General features: G+C 43.7%; 1 protein-coding gene across 1 annotated transcript in view; it reads left to right on the top strand.

Annotated features, from left to right (window-relative positions):
- TTC9 (tetratricopeptide repeat domain 9) overlaps positions 1–13,169 on the top strand; it is an 86,773-nt gene that overhangs the window by 33,451 nt on the left and 40,153 nt on the right. Inside the window, exon 2 of the mRNA XM_073608619.1 lies at positions 5,838–6,020. Within this exon, the coding sequence (XP_073464720.1) occupies positions 5,838–6,020 (183 nt within the window). The remainder of the gene's footprint in view (positions 1–5,837; positions 6,021–13,169) is intronic.

Below are 13,169 nucleotides of genomic sequence, written 5' to 3'. Positions count from 1 at the left end.
GCTCATAAATAGTTATTTTAAAGAGAACTTGCCATTGTTAGTTTTATGTACATTTTTTATGATATTTTTATGGTGTAGGCCAAAAAAAAACTTGAAAAAAGTGTTCCTATATCAGGCCAAGAAGTAGAGCTTTAGGGCTGTTTACAGAGCTCAGTAGCTGAAGCTGAAAATCAAAAGCACAGGAGACATAAGTCAGAGAAATTACCTCCTTGTTATGTCTGACCATTAAAGTAGAAGTACAGTGAAAGCTCGTTTGGCAGCACTTCTCCGGTGGATCACAGGGGTGTAGTGCATTTTGCATTCCTGTGACCTGTTGTCAGCTGACATCACAGAGCTGGTTCAAGATTGCCACAATGAAGTTGGGATCGGCCCACATGCCTGGACCGGGCACCTGGTTCAGCCTCTCAGCGAGCCGTTGAGAGCCTGAGCCGGCCGTTCCCGCTCCCTCCACAGCCCAACTCTCCAGTAAACGGGGGGGGGGGGGGGGGGGGGAGGGGCAGAGTGGAGAGCTACTGACTGTCAGTGGGCAGGGAGCTGTGAGGTTTTAAACTTCAACAAAAAAAATAAAAAATTTGGGCCCCAGGCACTTTAAGTCTGCATCACATACGAGTACATTATAATGACTTGCCTGAAAACGAGGCCCTCGAGCGGTGCGCTGTCACTGCCATAGGGGCTTCCATTTTCACCCAGTCTTCCGAGTTCACAGGCTTTGGCCATATGAATGGCGGAGCCGCGATGACATCACTGTTTATGGCACAGGGCTCTGAAGGAACGGCATGGGTATGCCATTCCTTTAGAGCTCATGCCCCTGTAACCCCACCAGCTGCTTCTAAAGTAAATATCTCTTAAACAGTGCACGTTTAGGGGATATTTACTGTACCTATAGGTAAGCCTTATTAAAGGCTTACCTATAGGTAAAAACCAACAAAGGGAGTTTACTCCTACTTTAAAGTGTAGGTCCAACCAAAATGTTTTTTTCATGGTTTTGGATAGAGTGGGAAAAGGTTAGAACCCTTGTCAAGTTTTTACTCCTGTTCAGGGTTCAGTTAAAGAGATTTCCCCTAACTTCCTGTAAGTGGAACTCACCACCAGTAATATAGACAAGAGGAAAAGCTTTAAACCTTTGTCAGTTTTTTTTATTTCTGCCTGTATTCCTGTTGCAGGTTTTCTAATCCTTTCCCACTTAACCAAAAATAGAAAACCTATTTTGGTTTGACATACATTTTAAAATGTTTCTGTCTAAAGTTTTAAACGTAACAAGAGAGGTTGAAGGTGATCAGGCATTACTTTGCTTTTTCTTTAAGGCCCAATCACACTTTTACAGTGCACTGTAAAAAAAAAAAAACACTACATGCGCTTTTTTGCTACTTTTAGACAGCCCATTCAAATAGATAGGTGCCTTAATGCAATGCACATTAACATGCATTAATGCAGGTGCGCTAGCGCAGCAAAGTAGTGTGAATGAGACTCTAGAAAATCATTAGTGTTCTGTTATTACTGTGCCCATAGGGATACCCTTTATTAGGTGTTTATTTTATTTTAATTTATTTTATTTTATATAAATAGTACAAACCAGGCATAAAACCTCTCTTTAAAATCACATATAACAATGACCCCAAACCATTATATTTTGCCTTTAAATATTCCCATCTTCTGCACAGGCACATCTAGTTTTATGACCAACAAGCAAATTATATAGAAGTACAGTAGTTTAAAGTCCTTTTTGAGTAGTGAACATTTATTGCCCCTTTGGAGATCCTAGCGAGGCAATCTCTTTTTGCTTGCTGTGTTTTTTACGTGTTTGTAAAGACAATGTTGCACTTTGTATTGGGTGGTATGGAATGTTTGCACAACTCTGTGATTACTAATGGGATGAGAAAGTAAACAGATGCGGATGATTCTCGTGCACATATGTTATTACAAAGTGCTTGCTCTGAAATTGCTTTGTTATATAACAAGCAGGTGGAGAAACTGCACATGAACTGGAGGACCATATGCTTAATAATTTAGCAAAATGTAAGAAAAAAAATAAACGTTATGTTAAATATGGGCTGGGAATATTTTCATGAAAAAGTCTAAAGCCCTAAATTTAGTGTATTGCTTCCTAATTCAGCATTTGTTCTTAAAAACCCTGCTTCAGGCTTGGTATCTCCCCCCCATTGGAGCACCCTTGCATCTATTTAAAAAAAATCATTATACATACCTTTTTTTTTTAATTTTTTTCACCCCAAGATATCTTTGGTATGGTCAAGTGACTGTAATCCCTCTGGTCACCCTCAAAATTCTCTGGTGGTGGGCAAATCCTAAATACCAAATTAAACAGCACCATGTGATGCAGTAGTGCTGCTTTGATCAGCATTCTCCAGTGGGCCCTTGATGACCCAAAGATTATTCAACTCAGAAGAGGCACTGGATTGGTGACTGGGTCAGTCTGCACTGCTATGCTGACCATGCACTTAGCACATTTGTTTCTTTCAACCACTAACCTTCCTGCTTTCAAGTGACCAAACAGCAAACAATAACAGTTGGGGTCCAGATTAACTTAAAGTGCATAGCAGAGTAAAAAAAAAACCATATGCAGTACATATCTGTAATGCATGCACATTTCCCCATGTTTTACTTCTTTAAAGGGAAAATATGGCCAAATCCCTTTTGGCAATACTTCTGTGGGTCACAGGAGTGTACTTAGTTCTGCACTCCTGTGACCAGGATTCGGTTAACAAGGGGCTAAGGTCTGCTGTCAGCTGATATCTCAGAGCCGGTCTAGGCTCTGCAGGGACCCCGGCAATAATGTTAGGATCCACACAGATGCCTGACGAGCAGCTGGCTCAGCCTCTCAGCACGCTACTGAGAGCCTGAGCCAGCCGCTCCCGCCCCCTCCATAGTCCGGCAGCTTCAGTGAGCACTGGAGGGGCAGAGCACAGAGCGGTAACTTATGATCATGTGCTCAGAGCAGACCTGAAAACTGGGCAATCAGCTGTCTTTGATTGCTCAGTTCTCGGTGTAGAGCCAGTGAGAGAAAGCTGCAGCATTAATAATGCAGCCATCTAGGTACTGTATGAATGTTTGTTATTGTTTTTTTATTCCAGCACTTCTCTTTTAAAGACTCTGCAAGTACAGAAAAATACACGTTGATCTGCCTAAAATGCACTCATCTCCTAAGTTCTATTATGGGCTGAGAGCACACTTAATAAAACTTGCCATGTGCCCTCCATCTAACATACGCCTCATTCTAGAAACACGTGAACATTTATGTATTCTAAAATTTACATAAAATTTACATATTGTTCATGCTGTATATAAAATGTAAAAAAACTGTTGAAAGGAACAGGCATATTGCATCATGATTTGCATGTTTGGTTGAATAGGCCCTCTAAAATTGGCCTAGAGAAGCTGTGCTCACCTATTGTGTTTTATTGTATTCACATTCCACCGTCCTCCGTCTGTGTGGCCCTTTCTCCTCCTACTCACTACATTGTTATCATTTGCTCTCTCAAATCTCTTCTTCTGTCTGTCCAGTCGTCTATCTCTTTGCTCCCCTGATCTCTATCCATTCTGTCTGTTCACTCTTCTATGTCTTCTGCCTTGCTGTCCATCCATTATTCATTGGGTGATATTTCACCACTATCCTGCTCTACTTCTAGTCAAGGTATGTTCAATATTTCCCTGCCAGTCTTCCAAACCCCCCCCCATTCACACTGAGCGCTCCTGTCCAAGCTTCTGGACCACCCCTTTAGCAGTCTTTTTCAACAGTTTTTTTTCACCTCCTCTTTCACTGCATACATAAGTATTTTCGAACATGAGCCTGGGGCAGACACAAGCATGTGAACAGTGGCGGCTGCTCCATTAGGGGTGCAGGGGCGCCACCCCCCCAATCCATGCGCCCGGCCTCTGAATCTCTATGCAGGGTGCCAGACATATGGCTTTCAATGGGGTTTTTTTTTTTAAGCACATGATTGGAGTCTGAGGCTCTAATTGGTTTGTGTGACAATAGCAAATGAATATTCGCTATTGTCTTCTTGCTTTTCCTGGCCAATCAGGAAGTGGGTCTTAAGATCTGATTAGCTGAGATAAGCGATCTTATTGGCTTGGAGCAGGGGGAGAGGCGCCGAGCAGGAGAGGCAGGGGGAAGCTGCCGAAGCTACCCGCGGTCGGGGTGGGGTAAGTGGGGGGGCAGGCTAACAGGCGAGCGGTGGGGGGGGTTTGTCCACTGAGCGACAGGGGGGGGTTTGACTGACTGACCAAACACCCCCCCCACAATAAAATACCAGCCACCACTGCATGTGAATGAAATGTCGTACCATGCTTTATTAATGTGAGGGTCACCTGCCATAGAGATGTTATATTTCTGAGCACAACTGAAGTGTTGCCTGACATTACATGGATGATATTCACATTTCTGGCCTTCTTCTCCGATCCCTCATTTAAATTCTTGCTGTGTCTACTTCCATTCGCTTTCATCTCACCTTTATTTCACATCTTTGTTGTACGTTTTCCCCCAAGATGGGGAAGTCAATGCATTCTCGTTTCCACCTCAACCATAAGCTCCTGCCCAATCGGCCCCCATTAGCCTTTTCTTCTTTCCCTTCGGGACCCCCTCGGGGGTCGAATGACAATTTGGCAGGGGTTACCCAATCCTGGGCTGTTCCTGAAGCCTGCACCGCTCTCCCAGCCTTTTTGCGGCAGCCCAGTAGGGCTGTTCCTGGAGCCCACGGCCGCCCACTCAGCCTCTTTGCAGCCTGCCATTCAGTTCACGGCGTGGCTGGGGGGCAGAGACTAGAGGTCAGCTGATTGGTGAGGAATGTGAAGTGGGAGGGGCTGGAGGAGACCCTATCTCCTGATTTCGGCATAGGTGTCACTGCTACGAGACACCACAAAGTCGAAGACACAGTGAATCCGGATTCACTGTAAGTAACACTACCTGTGATTATAGTTGCCATTAAAAGTCCCCACTACAGTTCTCAGATCAGCAGATGACCTTGATCAAGAGCACCTAAGTTGGCTGATCAGAACTCCCCCCAGCACTGCCACTCATCCCAACCCCCCCACCAAGGCGTAAGAGAAGGAATAAAAATAGAGAATACATGGGAGGAAGAGGAAAAGAGGGGGAGGAACAAAGAAAAAGGGAGAAAAAACAAGAAAAACGGCTAGAGAGAGGGATGGGGGAAAAAAAACAAGAAATTAGGATAGAGAGTGATAAAAGGGAAAGAAAGGAGAACAAAAGAGAGAGTCGTACATCCTAAAACGTACCATAAGGGGTTTTAATACTGTACGAGTGGAAGGGACTCAGGGAGCGCTAAATGTCCGTGGGTTAGGGGTGCAAATTACTTGTCTTGCTGACAACCCACGCTACGAAAATAATTTTATTATTAGGGGTCCCCACAACTTGGGTCACGGCACTTGAAAGGTTGAGAACCACTGCCTTAGAGGGATTAGATACACTGTACAGGTTACACTTTAAATGTACGGTTATGTACAAGTATGCTATTCATTTTAACAGGTATTTTGAGTGTAAAGTCTCTGTTGTATGGTTCCCCAAGATGGAAAGTCAGTATATTCTTCCCCTTGGAGCAGGGGTCTCCAAACCATGGCCCTCCAGTTATTCAGGAACTACAATTCCCATAATGCCTAGTCATGCCTGTGAATGTCAGAGTTTTACAATGCCTCATGGGACGTGTAGTTCCGCAACAGCTGGAGGGGCGTAGTTTGGAGATCCCTGCCTCAGAGGAACTATACACACCATACAAGTCACACTTTAAATGTACGGTTATGTACAAGTAGGCTATTTTTCATTTTACCAGGTATTTTGAGTTAAATGTCTCGTCATTTTCCCACAGCATGCCTTCTTCAAGCGGAGCTGGTGAACTATGAACGGGTGAAAGAATATTGTCTGAAGGTCCTCAAGAAGGAAGGAGAGAACTTCAAGGCCTTGTACAGATCTGGAGTGGCCTTTTACCACCTGGGAGATTATGACAAAGCACTCTACTACTTGAAGGAAGCCAAGAGTCGACAGCCAACAGGTAACCTTTTATTCTGGGGATAAACATAGGTGTACGTAGGGGGAGTTCTGCCATTTTGACATTAAAGTGGTCCCAACATCAGATTACATAAGTAATACGTACAATTAATACTTGTATTTATTACCTCCCACAGAGATCAGTTATCCCTCTGTTAATGCCTTCCACCTGCTTTTCAGTTTATAGGAAGCCATCTTTGTTCAGGCATCATCTAGGGTCAGTATCTACTTATTGGACTGAGATTCCAGCTCAGAAATGACTCAAGTATGTACAGTAATCCTGGTGCCTGTACAGTTCTTCCCTGTATTCACAAATGTCTGACACAGATCAACTTCTGCTGCAGCCTCTCACCTTGTGACATGCTATGGTATTCGTGTCGTAGTCTGATCACTGGGGTAGAGGATACTAAGGAAATGCTTTTCTACTGCTTGGCTCACATTCATAACGTCTTGGCCTCAATTGAGTTTATTGACTAGAGCCCAGGGACTGCATTTTAATGATAAAGGGTATAGATTTTTTCTTAAATAATAACATTTCTGTTCAGCCACAAAAAGATGCTGTACACATGAAAACCTATAATGTATAGCACCAAATACGAGCAAACCTCCGACTAGAGATGCTGGGGTTGCTAGAATTAAAACATTTTTTTCCTTAATTTTTCCACAAAGGAACCATGACTTAGGCCTCATTCACACGAGACGGACCCGCTCAGCGGAGTCCGCCAGCTCAGCAGATCTCTCTGTTGATCTCCGCTGAGCCGGCAGATGACAGGTCCGTCTCTGCTCACTGAGCGGGGAGGGGCCTGTCAGAGCGCCGCTGATTCCTATGGAGGGATCGGACGAAAACGGACAGGATGTCCGCTTTCATTAGATCTCATCCAATCCACCAGGAGGGATGTGAATGTATCACCATACGTCTGATTTTAACGGATCGGATGTCAGCGGACATTGTCAGCGCTGACATCCGTCGCTCCATAGACCTGCATGGAGCGTCCATTCAGGTCCACCTAAAAAACTGACAGGCGGACCTGAATGGTCCATCCGTGTGAAAGGGGCCTAAAGCTGGTTATACACTTTTTGAGATTTGCTTAGTGAGTGGCCCAGTCTGCCCACACCCGAAACATGCAGAAAATTGTCAGTCAAAGAGCGGCTGCATCTTATCAGCAGGGGGATTCATTCGTCGGCACTGCAGAGAAAAAAAATCTAATGGTGTATTGACGGCTATATGCTAACTGATTAGTGTACTTGTCAGGTTAACTATGTAAACTTGTTTGCCTAATAAAGTAAATTTTACCACAATATATTTGCACATACCTACGATAACGTTAAGGAAACGTAAATAGCATTTTTGGCCAAATCTGATGATTTTTTTTGGTAATGAGTGGAGGATAATAGGGTTATTTCATACGCATTAGTGGATATTGTTCATATTATATTGTATTTATTTTATGTGCATGTATGTATACGTGTGCAGACTTTGAAGCAGCAAACTGCACTTAAAGAAAACTTTAAAGTATTACTAAACCCACAACAGTAAAATCAGTCTGTATATACAATAAAGCATGCTTGTTATATATACTGTGGAACCTAAGGGGTTAGTCCTCCGCATTGTGTAAAAAGGCTGTTTGATCCTGTCTTCTCTGATCCTCCCCTTCTTTTACTATCCCCAATCCATCTGCTGATAGAACAGAGCCCTAGGAGGCACTCTGCACATGCTCAGTTTAGTAGCATGTGCACTATCCAGACAAAGTCATGCAGCTTCATAGGACAGTCGGAGGAGAATGAAAACTCCTCTTGCAAGCTTTAACTAGTTCTTGGCTGGGCACTGTTATAAGTCACAAGACTGCTATATACTGCTGATGAGAAAGTGTATTTAGCAGTTTATATTTACTGAAATAATTTTATTTCCATGTTCTGTGTACTGTGGGAGACCACATATAGTGAGTGCAGGGTCCGGGGTTTAGTAACACTATAATGCTTAATTGTGGTGGGAGAAAAAACAGCTTTCTCAATTTTTTTCTTTATTTTTATATTACAGTTTTTTTGCCTTTACCTAGTTTATAATGTAGCTGTTACTGTTAAAGAGGAAGTAAACCCTGATGGGTTTTACTTCCTCTTTGTTTCCCTGCAAAGGTAAACATAATGGGCTAATTTGCATTGCATAGTAGCCCATTATGTGTCACTTACCTGACCCAGGAGCCAGCGATGTCACCGCTACCCCCTCTTCCACGAAGCGTCCATCTTCCTTTCGGGTATCGCGGCTCTGGCGTTGTGATTGGCCGGAGCCACGATGAGGTCACTCCCGCATGTGCGCGGGAGCCGCCACTAACGGCACGATCGTTGTTAGAAACGGCACACTCAGTCCGCCTGCGCACTGTTGGCTACGGCGCATGCGCCGTAGACATCAGTGCCTGTCTTTTGCAAATATCTCCTAAACCGTGTATGTTTAGGAGATATTTCTTGCACCTACAGGTAAGTCTTAATCTAGGCTTACCTGTAGGCCTGTAAGTGGTCTGTAAGGGTTTACAACCACTTTAAAAGTAGGCTTATATGCTCCCTATGTGACCTTTACTGTATGTATAGGCCCTCTCCAGAGAGAGCGCCTCTGTAGGACCTCCTAAATTGATCTGATAAGGTCATCATTTCACTTTTAGGAGGATGAACTTCAACCACAACCCCCCTTACGCATTCAGCAATGTAGTCGCCCCATGTGTATAGATATGTCCTCTTTACTGAATCATAAATAGTTTGAATAGCCATGAATGTCACCTCTTTGTGCTACATTTCAAAATCTGTATTCTCCTGCTCACCTGATTCCTGGCACCATGACCGCAAGCATGAACCCAGAAATGTACAGAAACAAAAAATCACTGGAGTTCACTGAACTGACAATACATTGCACCATTACTGCCACAGCTTGTGTAAAAAAGGAGCCTCACATCGATGTAGAAATGCAGGTATAATTGTTTTTCTGTTTTTCTGTTTCTGCCAGTAACCTTTTTGGGGGATATCTTGGGGCGACACAGTGGTGTAGTGGGTAGCACTCTCGCCTAGCAGTAAGAAGGGTCGCTGGTTCGAATCCTGACCACGACACTACCTGCCTGGAGTTTGCATGTTCTCCCTGTGCCTGCGTGGGTTTCCTCCGGGTACTCCGGTTTCCTCCCACACTCCAAAGACATGCTGGTAGGTTAATTGGATCCTGTCTAAATTGGCCCTAGTATGTATGAATGTGAGTTATGGACCTTAGATTGTAAGCTCCTTGAGGGTGTAGGGACTGATGTGAATGTATAATGTATATTTAAAAGCGCTGCGTAAATTGACGGCGCTATATAAGTACCTGAAATAAATAAAAATAAATAAATATCTACCTACTTCCTGTTCTGTCTTCAGGACAGGAAATGGGGGGGAATCTCTCCAATGGGAACACAAGCAGAAATGAAAATGTACCGCCCTCACTCTATCCAGAACGTTTTGCCTGCTTTTTCTTTTGCAAGAATATAGTGAATTAGGAAACAAATAAATAGACTGTTATCTTAAACAGTTCCTGGCTTAGCTGGCTTTTAATCCATTGATGCCAATAACATATGAAATAGTGCACTAATTAAGGGTACTTAAGTTATTTTTGTGGCTAGGGGTTTTAATAGAAGACAACTACTTCTTACAGAGGGCATGTCATCAGAATGACAGGGATTTTTGAGTGGTTAACAATAAAAGTAGTGTGTTGCTATAATTATTTGGGTAATGATGATCTTGCCACTCCACTTGTAATTCTTCCTTCCTCTGAAGTGAGCACACCTTGTAAGTTAATTGCAGTACTGAGAGCTATAAAACCACACAGAACACAGTTGTGAGAAACAGTTTGTCAGCCCTCAGGAATTGTCAACATTCTGCATGAATGGCTCTGAAATTGTGAGCTGATCTTCATCTAACTACTAATAATAAAGGCAGTATTATTTAACCACCTTAATCCCGGCCACTTTTACCCCCTTTCTGCCTAGGCCAATTTTCAGCGCTGTCACACCTTGAATGACAATTGCACAGTCATGCAACACTGTACTTGTATGACATATTTATATTTTTTTGAGACAGAGCTTTCTTTTGGTGGTGTTTAATCACCACTAGGTCTTTGTTTAGTAAAAAATAAAAAATAAAAGATTTCTGAAAATTGAAGAAAAAAACCCTGTTTTCTTTATTTCTGTTATAAAATTTTGCAAATAAGTAATTTTTATACTTCACTGATGTGTGCTGATGAGGGAGCACTGATGGGCAATGATAGGCTTCACTGATGGGCACTGATAAAGAACTGATAAAGAGGCACCGATGGGCGATATGCTGCACTGATGAACACTGATTGGCTTTCCGTTCCTCCAGACAGTGACAGCGCTGAGGAACGGAAATGCCGATAACAGGCGTTTACATATGATCAGCTGTGATTGGACACAGCTGATCACATGGTAGAGAGCCAACGTCATTGGCTCTTTACCATAATCGGTAATGCGCTGTGTCGAAGGGACACAGCTCCCCACCGATCGCCATACTACCCGTCAAGAATGGGAGAACTTCATGTGACGTACAAGAACGGTCCCAACCAGCTGTCATTGTACAATGGTTCGGACGGGAACCGATTAACCTCAACTGCAAGAATTAGAAAAAAATATATACTCTTACGGTGGGGCCCTCCACACACTGCAAGGGTTAAATGCTCATTCAGTCAAGAGGTGCTGGAATAAAGAGAGATACTTCCTGAAATAATTCCTCGCTCCAGCATGGTCTATCCAGTGGTGAGACTTGTCCCGCGCCGCCTCCATTCTGAGGCTGACCATGGATGACTTGTTTTTTTTTTTTTTTTTTTTTTTTTATCAGCTAGAGGGCTAATAAAGAAATTAAGGGATACCCCCATTCACACAGGCAATGTGAATAGAGGAATCCTTCCCACTGTGTTTATTGTATTGACAGTGGGGACTCCTCCACTGTCAGAATACACTGATCAGTGCTGTAGCAGCTGATCAAATTAAAGTTTTTACAGCAGTCCTGTTCAACAGAAGTCAATCATTAGATCAACATCTGTCGAGCAGGAATGACTATAAATGGATCGAAATTCATTCAGGTCTTGCTAAACCAGCTGAATTTTGATCCATCTATGGTCAGCTTAAGCTACTGATGGCTGTGGTTGCACCTTCACCCCCACCATGTACAGTGCAGAGTTATTAGCCCCGTATATGAGGGCACCGAGGGACAACTCGCAGACCAGAGCTTTGGGGAGAAGAGGGCAGTGCCAGCCAGAGCAGGGGCTATGTTAAGTATTAATGCCTGTTCTAATACCCCCTATAAATAATGATAATTTAACCTTTTACAGTATTCGGGGGGGACTGCAAAAGTTGAATTTTTAATTTTTTTTTCTTGTTGGGTTTTTAAATGAACCTGTCACCAAATGACAGCCTCAATAAAAGGCCACCAGTAGACCCAGGCATAGTCACCTATACAGCTATACCTCCTTGCTCCTTCCCCCATCACAGCCTTTAAAAAATACCAGCTATTGCAGCTTGCAGGAAGTGATGACGTTGCCTCCTTTGGCCATGTTTCGGCCAAGCACATGGATTCATGGGAAGGGGTCACATGCTCCTCCATTCCTGGAAGCACTGGATGTTATGTACTACAACTGATTGGGGGCGTTTTTTTAAAGAGACCCAGTTGCTTTATCCAGAATGGACAAAGGGGCAGGGTCACTTTAAAGTAGAACTATAGGCAAAACTTTTTTTCTTTTATTTTGGATATAGTAATGGAGGTTGTAAACCCTGCAAGGTTTATTTTGCCATCTTTGTCCTATTGGGGAGATTTACCTTCACTTCCTGTCCCATAGCTAAATCTCTGCAATTTAAGGGAATTCTTTGGGGACCCCCTCCATTACTTTTTTAGGGACACTTTTACTTTCACTTTTAATGATAATGGTAAACTGGACAAATAGAGAGGGTGAATCTCCTTAAAGCGGAGTTCCACCCATATGAAAGTCAGCAGCTATAAAAAGTGTGGCTGCTGACTTTTAATAATTGGACACTCACCTGTTCCACGGTCCAGCGATGTGGGTGAACGAGGCCCCACCCCTCTCCCCCTCCTCTCCTCGGCGCCGGTATTGTGACTGTGGGCGCCCGGCTGTGGCTTCACACCCGGGCATGCACTGCGCATTTGCGAGCCGCGCTTCCGGCTGTGATTGGCCAGCAGTCTTCTGGGACCTGTGATGTGTCCCAAAAGATTGCACGGAGGGAGGGGGGAGAGGTGAACTTCCTTCCGGCTCCGTGAAGCCAGAGGAGAAGGTGGGAGCTGGATGCCCCTAAAAAGAGGGTATCCGCTCCTCCCCCAAAAAAATGACATGCCAAATGTCACCAAAAAAAGTGCTTTCCCATCGAAAGGTATTTTGCACCAATTTTGTTTGGATCAGCCACCCAAGATTTCAGCCGTAGGGCCCGTTTAGCCATTACGGCATGTAGCATTGACCTTGCAGAACACCTGATAGTATCGATTGCCGCTTAGCAGATGAAATCTGCTGAGAGTTTATGTTTGTCCAGGGCCTTTATCATATCTTCCTTGGGAATATCTTAACGAATAGCTGTCTCTCTGTTCTCTGTCCATGTCCAGGGCATTGGATACTGATGTTAAGGCAATCACTGGTTTGCAGGCATTGCCTGCCATTTGATACGCTCTTTTCAAGTCAAGATCTATTTGCCTTTAAAAGAAGTTGAATCATCCATTGGGGGAGTGATATTTTTTTGCCAGATGAACCACAGCCGTGTCTACCGCCGACGGGCCATCAAATACTGCCGATTCCTGTTCTGACATTGGGTAGAGTTTACCCAAACAGTTGAGGGGAAATCTCTTTTCCGTTTTTTCAACTCATTTTCGATAACATCTTTAATATCCTCCATTAGAGGGGAAAAAAGGAGATCTGCTTCTTCAGGAAAGGAAAATAGCTCTTTGACTTTTTAGCGGTAGTTTCAGCTTCCTCCCAACCTATAACTGATTTTACGGCCTGTATATACGGCTGAACTAAAGAAAAGCTGAAGCCAGAGCAATCCTGTTCTTCTGAGGACTCCTCTGAATTATCAGACTGCTCCTGTCTGACCAGGACATTCCCTTTGGTCATGGCAGGCTCCCCAGA

This window comes from Aquarana catesbeiana, linkage group LG13 (genome assembly GCF_042186555.1).
Source record: "Aquarana catesbeiana isolate 2022-GZ linkage group LG13, ASM4218655v1, whole genome shotgun sequence".
Classification (NCBI taxonomy): Eukaryota; Metazoa; Chordata; class Amphibia; order Anura; family Ranidae; genus Aquarana; species Aquarana catesbeiana.
The sequence above is the reverse complement of the archived record's forward strand: the minus strand, read 5'-3'. Positions and strand labels throughout refer to the sequence as shown.